The sequence below is a fragment of the Uloborus diversus genome, chromosome 1 (assembly GCF_026930045.1).
Source record: "Uloborus diversus isolate 005 chromosome 1, Udiv.v.3.1, whole genome shotgun sequence".
NCBI classification, from domain to species: Eukaryota; Metazoa; Arthropoda; class Arachnida; order Araneae; family Uloboridae; genus Uloborus; species Uloborus diversus.
This window is the reverse complement of record NC_072731.1, coordinates 104,919,093-104,940,782: the sequence shown is the minus strand read 5'-3', so window position 1 is coordinate 104,940,782 and position 21,690 is coordinate 104,919,093. Positions and strand designations below refer to the sequence as shown.

Sequence of the window (21,690 nt, the reverse complement as noted above, 5' to 3'; positions counted from 1 at the left end):
TCGGGACTGAAGACAATCGCAATGTTACACTTGAATTCAAATTGGGGAAATAGCGATTGCATCGGTACATTGCGATCGGCCGTGTTTCACTTGAATCCCTGTGTAAAATAAACAAGCTTTGAAACTTGTCGTTGATTGGTGGATGCAACCGTGGCTTGTGGCGCCTCCTTGCGGTCAGAATGGGCAAATATGAAGTTTTGAAGTTTTTCCATCTAGTGTGGCCATGTTCAAGTGCAGGAATAGTTGCCCCGGTTTAACACAAGAAAGTCAAAAATTGTCAAGGCCTGGTAAGCGCCAGCGCATTCAGTGGGGCCATGAATCAATTTGATTACTTTTAATCTGATTACTTTTAGTTTGATTAAATTCAATCTGATTAATTTAATCTGAACTAAATCAATCAGAACTAAATTAGTTTTTTTAGTCAACTAACGAGTTAGTTTAAACTAACGTTAATCTTCGTCTGCAATTGAATTAAATTTTTAAAATATTAGTCTGAACTAAATGGGAGTCAGATTACTTTAGTCAACTAATCAATCAATTACAAATTTAGTTGATTTTTTTAGTTGATGCCCAACACTAGTTGATGGAAGCAAGTGACATTTTTGACCACTTATAAGTATTTTTCACATGCATGTTATTCGTCTGCGCCATGTCTGCGCAAGAAACCGGTGATCAACCGAAGGCATTTGATGAAGCATTGCTTCATGAATAACCGGTTAGTAACCACTGACGTCGTTGTTATCACGTGATTAACCAACTGGTAGTGCTCGCCGAACGTAAGCATTGTTTCACTCTGGTTGTGTTCGATCCCTCGATGAGCCACCGGTAGCTCATCAGTTGGTTGATCACATGGCAAATAATGACGTCATCTCTAATGCTTTAGCATTGACTGAGGTCATTAGCTGTCACGTGATCAATTACCGGTCGCTACTGGTTTAGCACGTGGAACGCAAGCTTTTTATGAATGAGAGAGAAGAAGACGATTTGCTTCGAACTAAGCAAAGAAGCAGCTTCCTTGTTTATTGACATTTCTTGTGAAAGTAGGGATGCATCAAATGCTATTTATTTCTTTGAATTAGTTTATTTGAGAGCTCTTAATCTTGTCAAACCAAAAGAAAGTAGATCAAGTATAATTAAATATCATTTGTTTCCGCTATCTGAAATTATTATGATATTGCTGACATGTGTCTTAGTACGCGTAACTTTTAATGCCTTGGAATTTTAAGTACCTGGGGAAAAGATACTTGCGATTTCTAATGTGTGGCTCACATTTTAAAATTTGAATTCTGATTCTTCTTAAATTTCTCTAGTTATTTGAAGTTGGAATGTACGATTATATTGCAATGTGTATGTTTTGCATTGCGTAATACACCGCTATCATGTGTTTTCACATTTTAATTCTTTTTTTGTCTTAAACATTGCGCATTTTGAATGCACTACTTTGCTGGGAAATGAATTAATCAACTTTAAAATGCTTAGATCGATTAATCAAAGAAACATGCATTATAACGGATCTTATTGCATTAAGCTTTGCTTACTACTCATTTTCTTACGAAAAGTAGCAGAATTCTAATGAATATTTTTATAAGTGTTTTCTTCGACCGAGTGTTCTATGCATGATGATTACACCCATCATGTATCCTATGCATGATGATTAGGATACTTTTTTGCCCCACATTTTTGAGAAACTAATCAGTTCTAATAAATGGTCTTAACCAGCACTGTACTGCAGTTGGGGGAACTCACCAAAAGGAAAAGTGATTTTACACAAATTTACATTACGATTGTAAAATTGAATTATTTTTTCATCAAAAACCGAATGTTTCAGGGGGCGGGTTCCTCTCATATGCAGCAATGGTCTTAGATACATAAATTGAACAATCTCAATCGATATATGTGCAAATATTGTGTGTTATTGTTAGTGATGTGGATCGGGTAAATACACAGTGGGTAGGTAAATATTTTTTGGGTATTTACCCGGGTATTTACCCAAGGCCTGGGTAAATACCCAAAAACTGGGTATTTTACAAAAAAATGCAAAAAGTGAATGAGAATTTTTTTTAAATTCTAAATAGGAAATAATTGGTAAAACTGATACATACATATGGTATTACACAGTTTATAATATTTTTTATCGAAAGACTTAATGAAATTATGAAAGAAACATATCACGAACCAAAGAATCTTTCTTTTCAATGCCATAATTCAAGAAGATGTTTGCTTTTTTTTTTTTTGTAACCAGTTAAGCTTTTTACTTTTTGTAGAATTGCTTTTTATATGTGAAATTTGGCTATCAACATTGATTAGGCATATCCAACACATTTAATGTGAATATCATATTAGATTGCTGAGTTGTTTCACACAATAATTCTTTGAATATGTGATCAAAATACAAATTTTAGGGAAAAATTTATTGTTTTGTATATAGTTGGTTATACAAGGTGTTTCGTTTTAACCTGCAAGACCTTTATTTTTGCAACCGTTAGTCCTAGATGCTTACTTCCAATTGCAAAAATATTCAGATGCAGAGTAAAGATATTGGAAGTTTGAAGCAAAAATAAAAATGAGTCAAAAACTACAAAATTTAACTTTTTATATGGCTCTAGGTCCCTAACTTATATTTAGAGAAATGATCTGAATTTAAAACTTACTGACACAAAAAAACTTGACATTTGTGCAATGAAAACTCAAGGAGATATTCCATTTGAAAGTTTTAAGGGACCATGCAGAAGATGAGATTAGAACTTATTACCCTTTCAGAATAATGACAGGTTGGCAAAGTAAAAAACACAAGGTATTACATTTTTCATTTCTACTCAAAAATTCATGCAAATGTTATGCCGTGATACGCAAAACACGCTGCAAAACCTTGAACAATTTGAAAAATCACTTTGCACACATATAATTTTATATAAACACTCATTAACTGCTATATTTTCCCCCAAAAGATGTTACTGACGGCGAGTGTAAAATGGTGTAAGTTACAAAACGCTGCGTTTCATATCTCAGTGAATATTGGTCGTACTAATGTCAAACTTTTTTTGTAATTGTTTTTCAGTGGAGATTATTTCCCTAAATATCAATAAGTCAGAGGATCTGGGGCCCGTGTAAAAAGTTAAAATTTGTATTTTTTTACTCATTTTTATTTTTACTTCAAATTTTCAATATCTTAAGTCTGCATCTGATTTTGAACATTTTTGCAATTGTAAGCATGCATCTAGGACTAACGGTTGCAAAAATAGAGGTCTTGAAGGTTAAAACAAAACACTCTGTATATATACATAGTGGAATACATACAGAAAAGTATTTTAGTTGAATATAAATTTTTGAAATAAATACCCGGGTAAATACCCATTTTGGGTATTTACCCAGGTATATACCCTGGGTATTTACCCCTAAAAATAAATACCCGGGTATTTTACATCACTAGTTATTGTTAACTCATGAACTTGCCCTGGCACCTCCTGTTTGAACCATACGTTAAAAATAGAATAAGATGTTTGATAAGGTAGGGCATTTTCAAAATTTGGATGTTACTTCTACAAAAACAACTTGGAAGTTATAAATCATATTTTAATAATAATGCAGATGGAGACACAATGTTATTTAGATTGTATTATCAAAATTAAAGATAGTTACCATTAACATTAGTTTTTTGTTGTTGGGACAAAGATGCCAAACTTGAGTTAAAGAAAAAAAAGTTTGGACAACTTTTGTGGCATTCAAATAAATTGGCACACCTTGCCACTTTTATTTGGTGCAGAATGATTTTATGGGGTTCAAATTTAAATTCTTAAAAAAAAAAAATCCATAGCAATATTTCTTCTTTCAAATGCACCTATTAAAATGAAAATTATGAATATAATGAATATTCCAAATGTCAAAAGTAGTTGGCAGTGTTTCTCACCATTCTTAATGTAAGATAAAATTATTGTTTTACGTTTTTAACCCTAATTGTAGTGTATCTTTGTGAATGTAATTTATTTCTAGTTTTATGAAATTTAAGCTCATTTTTTAAGTGTTGAAAGTAAACTGGATGAGTTGCCTATTAGCATTATGAAACTAAGAAAATTTCTTTTTGAATTCAGGTTGAGGCTAGCAAATGAAGACCTCATTAATGCATCACGGAATCTTCAAATTCAGCTCATGAAGCGGAAAAGAGATAAAATTAATGGCCAGGTACTCTGTTTTTTGTTCTTTGAAATCTATTGAGAATGTCTTCTCTAATATTTTAATGAAATCATGCTCCCGTTGTGAATTGTTAATAGAATAAGGTCCCATATTATTGTTTCCTTTATGGTGCAGAATTTTATGCTCTGTTCAATATTGGTGGTTCCCAACGTGGTTTAGGCTCCTGCTGATCAGGGTTTGTGATTTTTTTTTTCTAAAAAATCAATCTGGTATTTTTGCTTTAAATTGGATTTTTTAGATTTAATCAGATTTTTTTTTTAAAGAAAAATCTTCAAAAATTTGTAGATATTTTTTACAACAGATGAAAAAGCAACTTTTTAGGTATTTTCATTTGACGGCTGTAGCTTCTTCTTTTAATAATAGGTATAATTAGGCTTGCCAGATGTCCTGCTGTTTTCAGACAAAATATTGGTGTCCTGGCTGGTTTATTTCACCTTCTGGTAAAAGATAAATTTTATTACAGCTAACCAAAAAAGTCTAGTAATAATTAACTGTGAGAGAGTATTTAAAATAATAACTTTATCATTTCTGTACCTCAGAACCAACCTAACAAAAGTCCTAAAAATGTGATTTTCTGTTCATTACCTCAATATACAGGGTGCGGCAGGCATTTGAGAACAAATTGATGTCCATAGTAAAAAGGGAACAAATAGAGGAAAAAAAGCATTTATTACAAGAGTGCAGATGGGTTTTCATGCAGATGGTTAGGTACATAAAGGACGACATCATTCAAAAAACCCACCATTGGGGACAATGACAGCTTCTATATACTGTCGAAACTGACTGCAGGTGATAATGAGATGTTTCTTTGGATTTTTTTTTTTGCCATTGTTTCTATAATAGCAACTCTGAGAGCTGCTACATTGTTGTGAGAATGACTATTAGAGTCCCATTCAACTACACGCTGATCTGGGGAGCTGGGGCGTCAAATGATAGGCATGACAAAATCGAGAAGATTTTTGAATAGCCAATATTGAGTTGTCTTGCTGTATGGAATGGTTCCGAGGCTTGTAAAAATCATGCAGTCTCCCACATGCTACATTAGTGATGCAGGGCTTGACAACTCTGTCTAATATCTCTGTGTTAGCAACAGTATTAACTTTGGCACCATGACAAAAAAAAAAAGGCAAGGCATCACATGTCTTTCACCAGGCCAGGAACCATCCCTGATGCTGCAAGTTTGGTATGCATAACCGTTGGTATCTACCTCATCATGGCTTTTACACAGCCAACGATTTTTTTTTTTTGGTTCGCCTTTTAGACCTGAACAAAGATCTTCTCATCTGAGAAAAATCAGAGAAGTCTGGCTCTTCAGGCTGTTTGAGATTGTTCAGAAAGCTCTTGGCTCTAGTCAAGCAGTTAACCATGGTCCTGTTAGACACAAATTATCCTCTCCGCATCACATATGATGTGTAACGGAGGTCTTCATGAACCACGTATTGGATAGTAGCCTCATCAACCTGCTGCTCAATAGCAAGAACCCTCATCAATTTCCCAGGGTCCTCATCAAGAGCAGCTTGGACCGGCTGACGAATTCTGGTGTCCTGACACTGTTAGAACATCGACAGTCACGTTTCCTTTGTAAAACTGCTTCAACATCCGCCTTTGTAGCTCCCAGTTCTCCACGAACTTCGTAAACAAATGATCGGGCAACCTTCAAGAATGCAGCAATTTCTGAATCGGTCTGCCCTGCAGCCAAGGAGACAATAATAGCATGTTTCTTTATTTTCTAAGTAAGAATAGGGTCTGCCTTGTCTATCTCCAACAAAAAAATCTAAGTTTCTGTAAAACATAGAAAAATCTGGGTCCTTTAAGGTGTGTCTTCAAATTGCTGCCGCATCCTGTATGTAGAATCCTAGTCCACAGTGAGCCATGCAAATGTAATTTGAAAAAAAAAAGTTTTTAATTATTTACCAATGGTTAAAGAGCATGTGCCAGACAAATATTAAGGGCACCATATTTCGAGGAGAAGCTGGGTGTATGTACATTTGGAGCAAATTTTACACAATGCAGCATTATACAATTTTGTACAAATAGCTTTTACCTATATTTCTTCTTCTCTCAATTTGTAATTTTGATTTCATTGGGTGCTTTAGAATTAACCTTTGTATGAAGATTTTAAGGTTATGTGCAATTATTGAGTGTTGAGTCTGGCAGAAGTACATAGTCCCTACCAGTGTTCAAGGTGACCTTTTGAAGGTGGATGTGCTTCGGTAATGTAAACTATTCTAGGTAAGGTTTGAAACAGCTAGTCCCCGAGCTTTTGGATCGTACTACGTACAATCTGTATAGAGTGTAGTTATGCTTCTCCTTTTATGACTGCTGTACGATGAAAAAGAAAAAAAAAACAGCCAAAAAATAAAAGAAAAAAAAGAAAGAAAGAAAAACAGAGACTGTTTAATAACCAATTGATTTGTTTTTGTTTTTTTTTTAATTGAACATACAACTAAGACTTCAGTAATATTGTAATAGTGTATGGATTTAGGTACATTAAACATAGTTAAAAAACATTAAATTATGTTGTTTTAATCATTAAAAAAAAATAAGCATAAAACTATGAAACCGTCAACAAACTACGCAACTAAAGTGGAAAGATTCAACATAGACATTTTTCAGTCATCAAATTAAACAAAAAAGATAACAGATAAATTACAATATTCAATCAAAATTGGAACGTTTTTATACTTATTTAAAATTTATGAATAGAAAAGTTTGAATTTTTCATAAAAATTATAACAGTGACATAAATTTTGCTGAAAAAAGAAATAGCCATGAAAAGAGCGAGGTTCTTAGAACACAGCTACAATAAACAAACTCAATATTTACATCATGTTAATAACTGAATACATATAGGTACTATTTGATCTAAAGTTTACACACGTATTATTGAACAATTTGATTGTTTAATCTTTTATGAAGCTTTACAAACAAGTTCAAATTAAACTTTTCAATTTAACAATAATTTTTTGAAATTTAAAAAATTGCATAATAGAAAATCCTTGAAACTTTTCTATAAAAAACGAAAATATCTTATTCATTGATTTTATATAAATACATAAAAATAGCTACTCACAACAAAAAAAATCGATCGCTATTAATGATGCAAAAAAGATGGTGCATTACGAAATATTGGTGAAACAAGTATGAGAAATACGCAAAAAGACATTTCTTGACTGAAATAAATAATCGATAAATATTTAAGAAATGCTTGAAACGACGAGGGAGGGTTAGGGGGGTCACCCTCTGATTTTGAAGTAACTCACACTTCGGCCTCATTTTTACTTCCTTTTACAACAAAGGAAGTATTGTATTCGCGAAAAAAATTTCACTCAAAAATCAGCTTTAATTTCCATTTTGCTCACCCCTGAATGAATGTTGAGTTTTTTTTGAACCCGACCACACGCGGATAAGTGCCTAAGAACATGTAGACCCCCCAAATATCCATTTTGGCAATCCCCGAGTTAATTACACCGAATTTTCTCATGACGACCGTATATATGTATGTATGTATGTCGTATAACTCAAGAATGGTATGTCCTAGAAAGTTGAAATATGGTACGTAGACTTCTAGTGGGGTCTAGTTGTTCACTTCCCCTTTTGGTTGCAATCGGGTGTTTTTAAAGGTGCTTTTGCCTTTTGGGGGGGGGGGGAATCATTGTTAATTTCGATGCAAACTCATGTGGTGTTATAATTTGGCGGACACTTGACGATAATTTGCCAGTCTTTTAGTCGCCTAGTTTTGTTACCAACTTGGCGACAAATTTGGCGATTTAAAAAAATATATTTATTATTTTTTTAAAATCTGGTTTCAATTTGGCCACTGTTGGTGATATTTAGAGAGTTAACTATTAAATCACATTAAAATTGCCAATAATGGGGAAATAACATTAAGTTGTTGTAAAAAGAAGTCATGTGATGCACACTCAGCTCGTTTTAGTACAGAACCGCTACCACCAATGCCTCGGAAGAGTTTCTGAATCTACTTCGTACTTCCGAAGAAAAAATTCAAAAGTCCTTTTGATTTCCAAATTATGTTACCATTCAAAATGTCTTTAATCAGTTTCTTACATTACTGCTCTAAATTCTTTCTAAACAATAGATAAAGTTTCAAAAAAAAAAAAAAAAAATCTAATTTTATGAATGTAATTAGTTTTAAACAACTCAGAAGTACAACTATAGTTTAATTTCAGAAATTGAGGGAGTGGGAGGAGAGGCATGCAAGTGTTCTTGGAAATTAAAAAAGTAGTCGTAAAAAATAGAGTTCAAAATAATCATAAACGTTGAGCAGAAAGAACCTTTCAAAAATTGCACCCGAGTTTGTTTTCACGTGCAGTGGCGGATTTAAAATATAGCAAATGTTGCAATTGTGCGAAAGGCCCCATAACCATAGGGGCACCGTAGGAGTTACAAAATGCTTCTGATAAATGTTTTACATATTCTATGATAGAGAAATAGGGCCCCAAAATGTATTTCGACGGGCCCCAAACTTGTAACTCCGCCGAAGCGATACAGAAAAGACTGCATTACTGTGATTCATATTACAAATATCGAAAGATTAAAAATTACCATCGGTTCAACGGGAATCTAATAAAATGACACAAAAACCGGTTTCTCCATCTGATATTTGTTTCCATGGTCTCCAATTTGACCATGTATCACCAAATAATTGTCAGTCTGCGATGCCATATTAGTTTTGCATTGAAATAAGTAATTAATAGCCACAAAAAAATGAGTAAACAGGCTTTTCAGAACACGCGATCGAAAACAAAAAAGGATGTGCACAACTGGAACGTACGCACACCCCACCCACATGCGAAAATTTATCCTTCTACAGCTTACCATTTTTGAGTTATGACTTATGAGAGATACATACGTACATCCAGCAGCAAGAAACAACGCAATAATTAACTTGTTTGGTACCTGAGAAAGCAGTATTAAAAACTCTTTCAGGGGTAACTGATAGGGGTGTCACACTGAAATTTGAGTAAACAATTTTATATGAAAACAATAACTCCCTTTACTTTGTATTAAAAAGTAAAACAGCAAAGGTCCTTTTTTTTCAAAAACATTGGCCAATTCCATCAGCTTTTCGATGTTTTTTTAAGGCCGATGGACCGATGTTTCCTGCATGTTAGCATCGGCCGCCGATGCCTAAATTGTTGAACCATCGGCGCCGATGCATTGGTCGAGTCCTAATACCTATTATACGTTTTTTCATTTATACGCTTTTTTCATATAATCCCCTCAAAATCGTATAAACGGTGCTTCACTGTATATCAGAGTTTAAAGGCTCAACCCAGGCGTAGTCACATCTCTTCGTATTACTTTAGTGCTCCCGTTTCGATCTTTTCTCTGCCGTTTCAATTCGTTGAACGTAAAAGAATTTTGAATGATTTCTTTTAGTGTTTGCTTCAGCTAATAGAATAGATACTATTTACTACACAAAAGTATATAATGAAGAACAATACTTGCAACGTATGCTGAAAGAAAGTAACTGTCCGGGAGCCGACTAGGTTGTTGCGCTATTGGTCTGAATGACCAACATACATTTCCGACAGTTAGGAAACCTTTGAAGTACCAGAAGAAATTCTCAGAGATCTGTGTGAGGGTTGGAGAGTTACTTAAACTCAGCTACATAGATGGGCCCCATTATCAATATAAGGGGTTGTTAAATAGAGTGAAATATATTAAAACGAGTGGAGAATATATCAGTACAAGACTAATTAAAGGTTAATATGTATAATTTACTGCAAAGGAGAATCAGATGGGACATAATTCAGTTGTTTAAGTTTATCAAAATGAAGAACGTTAATGAGCTAAATTTTCACGTGGAGGGCAGGAGGTCATTGTTTTAAGCTAGATATATTTGTGTTTAATCAAAAATTGTGTTAAAAATTACTACTCCAGTATGATTGTAGGCACTTGGAACAGCTTACCAGGAGAAGCTGTGACAAGCAAAAGGGTAGATAGCTTTAAGAAAGCTATTGTTCTTCACTGGGGATTGATAATTTGATTGGGACCTGCTTAACTGGACTCAAAACCCCTTACTGGGTGTCGCATTTACATTTTTATTAGATGCTAAAATATGTACATATTCTGAAATATTTCTTATTCATTTTATTCACAGGCTTCTAAGAAATTGAAAGCAACTCCATCTTCGGATGTTTTTCGCTTGAAAGTTGCCTCCAAGTTATCGGCACTTTTGAATACAAGTTTGAAAGAGCTTGGTGAAAAAACAGAGAGCCTTGCAACAAGTAGTGAACTTAGAGAAGTGCATAGATTGCCTCTGTTGAGTGGGAGAGTAAAACCTGAATCTTCTTCAGAACAAGAGGATATAGACCCCCTGACAAAATCTTTGTTGAATTTCATAGACTCTGCAAAGAGTAGACTCTCAGAGTTATTCAAAAAAGATAATGAAGTTGTTTATGCAAAAGTATGTCAGTAATTTCTCTTTTCTTTGTTCAAAAATTTCATCAAACTGTAGTTAATCCTAGGTTTCATGGGACTGGCAGAAGAAGTGGCAACAATAAGTGCAAAAACTCCAAACAGTAATCATTCAAGAAATTATTATTAAAATATTTAAAATAATTTTTTGGAAGTACATTAAAATGGTTAAAAAGTACTCTCAGGCAATTTATTTATACATTAATATTCATTTTATTTACTATCAGTTAAAATAGTATATATACAAAACTTATTATTTTTTTAATGTTACCTAATTACAATCCTACATAATTTTGTTACAGAACCTGTTGTTTTAATCCTAATAAATGCTAAATGTGCTTATTTTGAGGAATTTTCTTTCTTATTACCCATGTTACCCTAATTTTCAACTTTACAAATTGCCCTTTGTCTCAGTTATACCGGATAATGAACTTGTTAGGGGGGAAATGTTAAAAACTAGAACTTGATGACTTGCTAATCATAATTTTGTTATGTACAGAAAGAGCATTGCATGCTCTCTGTCTTTTCAAATCAAAGATTTTTGTATAGTATTTTCCCTAAAATTTAGAAAAACAATCATATGTAAATGGAGAGAAATTGCCAAAATAGAGAAACTGTTCTTTCACTAAAATGTTTCACCTTTGAAACAGCAGAAATCGTTGTCATAGGTGCTCTAACGAGTGGTCGTGAAGACCTCTCAATAATTTTCTTATTCCTCAAATTTTGTTCTGCGATTTGGAAAATTTGGCGACAGTATTTAAAAACTGATGCCTTATTAAATGATGCATTTTTAAACTGATGCCTTATTGATTCTTCTCATTATAAAGAATCATTAAAGCAAAAATGCACGTAAATATGTTAACATGCTAATAATTTGGTAAAATTTGGAGTTTCATTCGTTAAATTGAGATTCCCCCCCCCCCCCCTTCGCTAAAACCTCTGGAGCCCCTAATTGCTGTTTTTAAGAAAAAGCAAGACTGGTTTAAAATATGTAGGCAGAGTCAGATAAAAATATCAAGTATCAACAAAAAAGTATCCGCAAGCAATTGTTTATCACGTAAAAAAAGTGGGGAGGGGGTTCAGATTCCAAATAATAATAATAATAATAAAAATTAAAAAAAAAAACATTTTTAATCATAATAAATAAATACATTTTGTAAAAGTTTGTTGGCTAAAACAACATTATAAAGCACAAAATTGCAAATAATTGCAGGTATGTGCTTTTAGGTTACAAGGTACTAATTTTTTCATGCTAATTATGTGAGCCTACCGATGCAAAGACCTAAGTTAAATTTCAAAATTTTAAAACTGAGCTTCTTTTGGCAGATATCTTTGCATTTATAAGCTCACATATTTTTGGGAATTATATCTCTACTGCTGATCATACATTGGTAGGACCTTTCTCTTCTTATTTATGAAGATGAGAGGTACCACTAGGAGCAAGTCCCCCATCTGCCTTTGGTCCCTTAATAGCCCATTGCACCCATGGGTTCCATAAGTATACCGTATTTTCGAGCCTAAGTGCCGCGGCACTTACGAGAAAAAATAGTTTTTTAAACTACCGCTGTGGTAGATGCGGTGCATAGGTTTTTTTTTTTTTTACAGTTTACAACATTTTACAGAAAATAAACTATTTTGAAAAGAAGGAAAATAAAATGTTGGAAACTTTCTCTTTGAATGATTGGAATTGTGTTCAAATTGTGTTTTGAATAAAAAATGACAAAATTTTCCTTTTGAATTTCTGGTAGCATTATTAAACATGCTTTTTCCCCCAAGCGATTAACTATGCAAAAAATTTATGAATTTAAATTGGGGTGTCGTACCTTTTTCGCACAGTTTAGCTTCTCCTGTAATTTAAGTTTTTAATTAATGAGAAGATAATATTAAATTTTGCCAGAATGCATCTTATTGCTTTAGTTTGTAGTTAAAAGGATTGAGCTAAAATCGGAATGAATCATCACTTGATGAATAGCAGAAAAAAGGGAGGGTTAACGTTATAGTAATTTTTTAACAGAAGAAAAAAGGGACAGGTGGTAAACTAATAACATTACTCGCAATTATGGTGAGATGCACATGTCCGCAGTGAATGTATCCGCACAGTCAGTGGCGTAGCTAGGGAGGGACAGAGGGGGCGGTCCGCTCCGGGCGGCACTTTTTGTGGGGCAGCAATTTCACACTTTTGATGCAAAAAAATTTAACACGTTTTCCCTATAAGGAAATCATGCCTTTGATCTATTACTGGAGGCAAAAAAGAAAAAGGTCTCCGAATTGTAAGGTTTTAGTACGAGTATGATAATAAAATTACTGTAATGCAAAACATGTGTTTTTCTTGTGGACATCTCAGCACTATTGTTTGCTTTTTCTTTTCCTTCGTCTGAAGCTACAGACTGAGGTAGGTGGTAGTGCAAGGACCATGTTTTTTTTTTCTTCTTTTTGCTGTTAAGGTTAACTATTACGGAGAAAACGATAAATTTCATAACCTTTCATTTTGATGAAGCTACCACTTGATTTTAAGTAAGTTCCGAGGAAACCACTGTATTAAAGAAAAAAAAAACCACACTTTTTTTAAAAAAGAAAGTGACATCAAGGGTAAAAGGAGAGAGGCCTCAAATGGTGGGTGATTTCTTTCTCATTTTCAGGATAGCATTACCTGCTTAAACAATTGCTTTGATTGGTCATTGACTACAAAATTTTCGCTAAGACAGAATGGATTTTATATTTATTTTATAAAAGAAATTATTCACAACTCGAATAATAATTGCTTGTACTACTGCACTATATCAACTATTTCCTTTATGCAATGAGTTTTACATTTAGTCATTTGTTTTAAGGAAAGATTTTTAGTAAAATGATCTCTAGGCGAAGCCTTTCGCATTTCAACCTCTGTTAGTGAAAAAGAGTATCATCCAAATTTGATCTCGAAACATTTCCAAGAGATAACGCCCACCCCATCGGTTCACATCTCATCTTTTTGCCTAGTACTGATTATTGAGTTTTTATAACTTCAATACCAACAAATTCCTGAGGATGGTCAAGCCCTGATGCTTCCTGTATAAATTTAGGACATCAACTTCGAACTTTAAAATCCCTATCTCATCCAATGTCTCCAAAAATAGCTTAAAGTTGGGTTTTTTTAAACTTAAACTTCAGAAAAATTCTAAGGTGGGACCCCAGATGTGCACAAAATCACCTAACGTCATAACTAGTGTTCACTCTAGAAAAAAAAAGGGCAGGGTGCTGGCATTTGAAAGGGGCACTTTTTTAAAAAAGGGCACTATTTCAATGTGGTGCCCCCCCCCCACCCAAGACCAATTATGCACCACTCAAAAAGTACTAAGCGCCCCCCCCTTCCCCCAAAAAATAAGAGGAGAAATAACACTTAAAACACCTTGCAAAAATTCAGTCTATTCTGCACCAGGACCTCCCCCTCCCCCTTCGATTGCCATCACCACTGACTTTAGTATTAAATATGATTTCATCCAGAAAACGCACTTGTCTTCAGAATAGGTGTTAACTCCCCCCCCTCCCCCCCACACAAATGCCTACTAAGCTAAGCTCATTTTCCACTTTAAAGGAACATTTACCTAATGCTGAAACTTCGCTTTGGGTGTTTTTCAACACTTTTCAGGCCATAATTTTAACTACCTATAAGAGTAAAAAAAAAAATTCTAGGCATTTCAAAACCCCTTCAATTTTAATTTAAGAAGAAGAGTATTTAATTACTGATCTCCCCTTCCTACCAAAGAAACTGCCTAGTAATGTGCATTGTGCCATTAAGTATTTTAGTAGACATCGAAATCGTGATGAGTGTAAATTCTCCTTTTTTAAATATATTACACTTCAAATAGAATAATTAACTTAAAATACTGTTTGCAGTGCTTCAAAAATGCAGTGGTAGCAAGTTGCAAAAGTAAAAAGACTTTATTTGAGCTCTATTTCCTAGTCTTGGAGTTGTTCAAATTCATAACACAAATGTGTTGGCAGATGTATGCGCTCCTAAATGCAATGCAGAAGCGGCTTGGACCAAGCTACGATTTTTATCTCAGACAATTTTTATGAAAATTTAATGTATCGGCATTTTAATTTTGTGATTTTTTTAAAATCAATTGTATAATATTTATAAAAGAAAAAGAAACTGCAAGATCATTTTAGTTAGAAAAAAGCACGAGTATGTCAAAAGTATGCTATTTATTATGTCAATAAGTGTTTTAAATAATCTGTTATATGAATCACACACACACACACACATACAAAGATAATAAAAATACTTAGCAAAAAGGAAAGAATTGAATGAACGCTCTGTCAATGCAATATGTTTCCATTTCAAATGGTTTTTTAGGGGGGGGGGGGCTGGGGATGGGGGTTAGAAATCCAAGATATTAAAAAAATACCCATGCATTTTAGCCCAGTAAGCTTTGTACTATGTTCTTCTTAGGAAACAATCAGAAAGTTAACTTTCCAGAAACAGATGTAAAAAGATTGCTACACAATCACTAGCAATGCGCTAAAATTAGCTAAGCCTAATTTCCACGTGCAAACGAAAAATGGACACAAAGGGCTGAAATGTTAGGAAATTGTCCTATTCCCTCTCTCATTGTTGATTCTCAGACGATCAAGGATGGGAAGGAATGAAACAAAGATCTCTCCCTTCCCAGAGGACCCTACTCCTAACCACAACCTTTCAAAAACCCTCCCTCTGTAGAAGGAAGAACATGCCTTTGTTTCCTAATGATAAGCTTGCTTGAATTCTGAGAATCTCATCTCCTCTTTGCTAGGTATTTGCTTCCCCTTTTGTTTATGGTGCCGTTTTCAGGGTGAAATTCTGGGAACAAGGATAAGACATAGGCATTTTTGCAGACGATCGCTGGACAAATAAAATTGCCCCGATGTCGCGGCAGGTCGAAACGATGGTTGAGGCATCTTTTTAAACACACAAAGTGCAATTTCTTATTTTTGAAAAGGGCGGGGTGCATTTGGCGATCTAAAATAAGGGCAGGGCGCATTCTGCTGATATGCAAAAGGGCAGGGCGCTGCGCCCTTCAAAAACGGCCTAGCGGGAACACTAGTCATAACAGTTGGCTCTAAATTTCGTTTTTAAAAATTTCTGAGGGAAGACCCCAAATCCTTTTTTTCTCAGTAGGGAAGAGCTTAAAATGAGCAACAGTTTCGAAAAAAAAAATTCGGGTGGAAACCCTCCTCCAAACTCTCTCTCTCTCTCATAACGTTGTCCGTCAAACAATCGCTGAAGTTGCGTTTTTAGGACGTCATTTTCAAAAAGTTTCCATGGGAGACGGAAAAACTATCTCACTTCCCAACATTTTTCTAAACATTTGGAAACTTATGTCGTCGAAAATAGCCTTCAATTGCATTTTTGAAACTTCGGCATCGAAAAATTTCCAGAGAGCTTCTGAACTTTCCCTATTCTCTTTAATGTCATCAAAGATAGACTAAAATTGATTTCATGTTTGAAAATATTTCTGGAGGAAAATCCAGTCTTTGTTGGAGTTAGGGGAGACTCTTACACCCCTAGATATAGACTACATTTTCGTGTTTTTCAATTTCGTTGAAAAGCTTTCCGGACAGCGCCCCCGAATCTTCCCCAATATCTTCACGTATCCAAAAATAGCTTAAAATTGCTTTTTTAACACTTCAGCTTCGGCAAACTTTCTTGAGAAGTCCCGACCCCCCTAGCGTTACCAAAGAATGATTAAAACTAATTTTAATTTTGAAAACAAAAGAAAAATTTGGAGGGAGTTCCAAGCACCTTTTCTATAAGCATTACTAAAAATTGCTTAAAATTCCAAATTTTAACTTTGGATGTTTCGGTGGGGCTCTGAATTACTTTTTTTTCTTCTGCAAGAAAAAAAAAAGAAGGAAAAAAAATAAGTTTCTTTTCTTGTTTATCAAATCTTAGCAAAATACTTTTGGCTCTTTAATGTGTCAATTATTTCCCAAAAAAAGGGTGGCAAATTGGGGAACCGCTCCTGGTGTCAGAAAGTAGCTACGCCACTGTGCACAGCACCAAATTTTTTTTACAGCAGCGAATGTATCTGCATCCATATATATTATCTAGCTATGATTACTACGTTTTACATTAGCAATATTAATTTTAAACTAATTAGAGGTAAAGAAGGAGAACTTGAATGATTGTCGCGAGATGCACGTGCCCTCAACGAATGTATCCGAACAACAGAGAATATATTTACATTATGCATTGCGGCTTGCGTATATACTATCTATTAAAATTTTTTACAAATTAATTAAATAATATCAGTTTGAAACAAATTAGAAGTAAGATCTTGAACGATTATTGTGACATGCGTGTCGAATGTATCCATCTTATGCGCTTACGTATATACTATACATTTATAACTTTTACAAATTAATGAAGTAATATCGGTTTAAAACAAAGTGGAAGTAAGAATGTGAACTATTATCGCGAGATGTGAATGCCTGCTGTGAATACATCCACCGAACGAAGTACTATCTGGTAATAATTTTTACAATCTAAGTAAATAATATCAATATCAATTTTAAACGAATTAGAAGTAAAGAGTATGAACTTTTACGATAATCGGACGATGGGCAACTCTCCGAGGTGATGTATCTGCACACGGCGCGCATGCGTGCTTCTACATTATCTAGCTCTGTATATTGGCAGTGCAATTAATATGTATAAGAAACTTGTAGGTATAAAATAATATTGTTAATTTTTCTCCCTTCCAAAAATGTCAGCCCCCTTTCATGCATAAAACTTACATGGGAGCATCCCTTTGGCTTGAAAATTTTAAGTTTGATCTCCTGTTAATTATTAGTATAAGAATCCAAAATATAGACTGAAATGTAAAATAGAGGTTAAAAGGAAATTGTTTAAAAATTACTTATGCTCCTGTTACCGTCATTTGCAGTGGCGTAGCTACACTTTCTGCCGCCCGGGGCGGTTCCTAAATTTGCTGCCCTTTTGATGGGAAATAGTTAATACATTAAAAAGCCAGAAGTATTTAATAAGATTTTAAAAAAGAAGAAAAGAAACTTATTTTTTTTCTTTCGTATTTTTCCCGCAGAAGAAAAAAAAAGGAATTTAGATCCCTAACAAAATATTCCAAAAGTTAAGTCAAAATTCGGAAGGTTAAGCAATTTTAAGAAACACTTATAAAAAAGGGGCTTGGAACTCAATCCATATTTTTTTTTTTTTCAGAATTAAAATCAGTTTTATGCTTTCTTTGGTGACGTTAGGGGGTTGGGACTTCTCAAGCAAATTTTCCGAAATTGAAATGTTAAAGAAAGCAATTTTATGCTGTTTATAATTACTTGAAGATACTGGGGAAGGTTCTGGGGTGCTGTACGGAAAACTTTTCAACTAAATTGAAAAACACGCAATTGGGGGCTGTATCTAGTGGTGTAAGGGCCTCCCCAAACTCCAACAAAGATTGGATTTTTCTCCTGAAATATTTTCGAACTTAAAATCAATTTTAGTCTATCTTTGATGGGGTTAAAGAGAATAGGGAACGTTCGGGAGCTCTCTGGAATTTTCCGATGCCTAAGCTACAAAAACGCAAAGGCTATCTGTGACGGAATAAGTTCCCAAATGTTGGGAAGTCAAATGGTTTTCCCGTCGTCCCTTGAAACTTTTTGAAAATGACGTCCTAAAAACGCAATTTTAGCCGTTGTTTGGCGAACAGCGTTATGAAAGAGAATTCGGAGGGGGGTTTCCCACTCAAAATCTTTTTCGAAACTTGCTCATTTTAAACTCTTCATCAGTGAGAAAAAAAAGTTTTGTGATCTTCCCTCAGAAATTTCTAAAAAACGAAGTTTGGAGCCAACTGTGATGACGTTATGTGATTTCGTGCACATTTGGGGTCCCTACCTTAGAATTTTTCTGAAATTTAACTTTCAAAAACCCTACTTTAAGCTCTTTTTGGAGACAATGGATGAGCTGGGGATTTTAAAGTTCGAAGTTGATGTCCTAAATACACATTTTAGACTATCTTTAATCACGTTACAGAAAGCATCAGAGCTTGACCGCCCTCAGGAATTTGTTGGTATTGAAGTTTTAAAAACTCAATAATAGGCTAAAAGATAAGATGGGGAGGGATGGGGTGGGCATTATCCTTTGGAAATGTTTCGAGACTCAAGGGCTAAAACTGTATTTTTGGGCTGATGGGGACGTTAAGAGGTAGGAAGTTTCGGTTGCTCTTCCCGAAAAATTTGACATTTTTAAGGGTTTAAGAAAACAATTCTAAGTTGTTTTTGGTGGGTCAAAAGTCTCTGGTCTTAAAACACATTTTAAAGCTTCCTTTGGCAACGTTAGACAGCGAAAAAGGGAGAGGATTGAAAATGGAGCCCCACAAAACGCTCTTTTAGGCTATGTTTGGCCAAGTTAAAGGAGAATGGGATGGTTAGTGGCTCTCATCTGGAAATTTTTCAAAATTCAAGTCCTGAAAATACATTTTTAAGCTTTGTGACAGTATATGAAAGATCTTAAAGGTCGGGGAAATTTTCCTAATTTTACGTGTTTGAAACGCTAATTCAGGGTCAATTTGGTTTCTCATAGGGAGTTATAACTCCCTTTTTGGATCCGTGCTTTAGCAAATCACTTAATATTGACAAATCAGAAGTTCACACCAAGGGTACGAGCAAGACTCACCCCTCCTCCTTCCCTAGATCCGCTATATTGCCAAATTTGGATGATTCTATTTTTCACTGATTGAGGACGATACAGTAAAGGAACCCTTTACATTCGATTAACCATACTGTGATTTATGAGAAGAAAAAGTTGAGCATCAAAAATCATTACTTTTGATGTAAATGTGGAAATTTTTGCTCAGAGAAAATTTTACTGATAAAAAACCTTTCCTTAAAATGAATGACTAAATGAGTTTTTCACTGAAACTCATTTAACTCATTTGTTTAAAGGATTTCGCTGATATAAAACCGTAACACAAGCAATTATTATTCGAATTGCAAATAAGTGTTTTTTTTTTTTTGTTTTTTTTTTAATGAAGAAAAATTCATTCTGTCTTAGTGAAAATTTTGTAATCAATGACCAATCAAAGCAACTGTTGAAACATATAATGCTATCTTCAAAATAAGCAAGAAATCACCCACCATTTGAGACCTCTCTCCTTTTACTCTTGTTGTCACTTTCCTTTAAAAAAAGTGATTTTTTTAAAAAAAATAAGGTGGTTTTTCCAAGGATCTTTCTTAAAATAAAGTGATAGTTTCATCATATAACGAAACGTTATGAAGTGTATTGCTTCTTTCGCAACCGTAACAGTTAAAAGAAAAAAATCATGGTCCCTTGACATTACACTACCACCTCCCTCAGTCTGTAGCTTCAGACGAAGGAAGAGAAAAAACAAATAATAGTGCTGAGATGTCCACAAGAAAAACACATGTTTTGTATAAAAGTAATTTAGTTATCATAGTTGTACCAAAACCTTACAAATCGAAGACCTTTTTTTTTTCTTTTTTTTGCCTTCAGTTATAGATCAAAGGAATGATTTCCTTATTGGGAAAAAAACGTTAAATTTTTTTGCATCAAAAGTGTGAAATTGCCGCCCCCCAAAAAGTGCCGCCCGGGGCGGACCGCCCCCTCCGCCCCTCCCTAGCTACGCCACTGGTCATTTATATAAGATTTCAAAATATAGCCTGATGTGTAGAGCATAGGATGAAGGGGAAATACATAGTGAATTTTTCTCTTAAAAATACTTTTATGTTAATAATTATTCCTGCAACCAAGTAGAATATACTTGGACATGCTGCCAAAAGGACTAGTTTTAAGCTCATTATTTGAAAAATTCTATAATTAAGGGGAGGTGGGGCACATTGGTCTGCTTTTTAACTTATCACTTTTTGTCTTCTCAAAAAATTTAATGAGCAGTTTGATTTTCTACAATAAGTTTCACTAAATACTTCTCAACACCATAAATTGTTTTGGAAGTGTTGAATTGATGAACTTTTTTTGTATCAATTTTTCGCCTGCTGTGGCACGTTGGACTGCATCACTCAATACTCTGCATAACTCATTTGTTATAGTTTTAGTGATAAATACTATCAAACTTTATAACTACCTTATTCTCTTTTGTGTGTAGAGTGAAAAATATGGAGTTTAAACATGCCATATGAAATTGATTTAAATTGATTAATCATCTTAAACTGCAATAAGTATTCACCATTAGTACACAATTATTTTTTAAAATTCAAAACAAAAATCAATTATTGAATATTCATGAGACAATTAATGCTGGTGATAGTTAACTAAAGATGTGTTATCTGGGAATGTTAAAGTGCTACTTTTTGAGCTTTGGAAGTAGCACTTTTATCAGATTAGGTTTTGGATAAGTCAAATGTTACTTTTATGCTAAGTTACATCAATATTTGCTAGGGGGGAAAGCTCTTTTTTTCTTCATTGCATTGCATGAAACAATTCCAGAAAGAAAAGAATTCTCTTATAATAAACCATATATTTCAAAGAAAACATACAATAAAATTAACGGCTTTAAGTTAGCATATCTTTTTGTTCCAAAATCAAAATTAGATAATCTTAAGTAAAACTATATTTTTGAATTCCTTTAATCAGTGATTTGTTTAATTTTGTTTCTCTGTAGAATGCTTGTTTAGCAAAAAAAAATGTTTAATACAGTAACTTAATTATAGCATGAATTGCAGATTTTACTCTTAAAAAGCAATTGTCTGCAAAAATTTAAAAGTATATTTGAAAATATACTAAATAGTAAAAAAGTGCAGATATGAAATAAATCTTTTGATAAAATTAATTTAGTATAATTTTTGTTAAATTATTATAAAATATATCTTTGCTTTTTTTGCCCTAAGTTTTTATTATTATTTCAAAACAGTGCATCAAGAAATGAAATAAATGTATAATATACAAACAGTGAGAGTATTGTTATAATTATTGAGATTTAAGAGAAAAAAAGAAGTTTTAAAATTATGTGGGGTAGGTTGGTCTGGTCCAACATATCCCACAAAGAGTGGACCAACCTACCTCATGTTCTTGGTCTGAAAAAATGCTGTCAGTTTTTTTCTTTTTGA

The 21,690-nt window shown here is 33.9% G+C and overlaps 1 protein-coding gene across 1 annotated transcript in view; it reads left to right on the top strand.

Annotated features, from left to right (window-relative positions):
• Positions 1-268: 268 nt before the first annotated feature.
• The window catches only part of LOC129231212 (uncharacterized), a 35,292-nt gene continuing 13,870 nt past the window's right edge, over positions 269-21,690 (top strand). Inside the window, exons 1-3 of the mRNA XM_054865471.1 lie at positions 269-287; positions 4,089-4,179; positions 10,319-10,624. Of these exons, the coding sequence (XP_054721446.1) occupies positions 4,147-4,179; positions 10,319-10,624 (339 nt within the window). The 5' untranslated portion in view covers positions 269-287; positions 4,089-4,146. The remainder of the gene's footprint in view (positions 288-4,088; positions 4,180-10,318; positions 10,625-21,690) is intronic.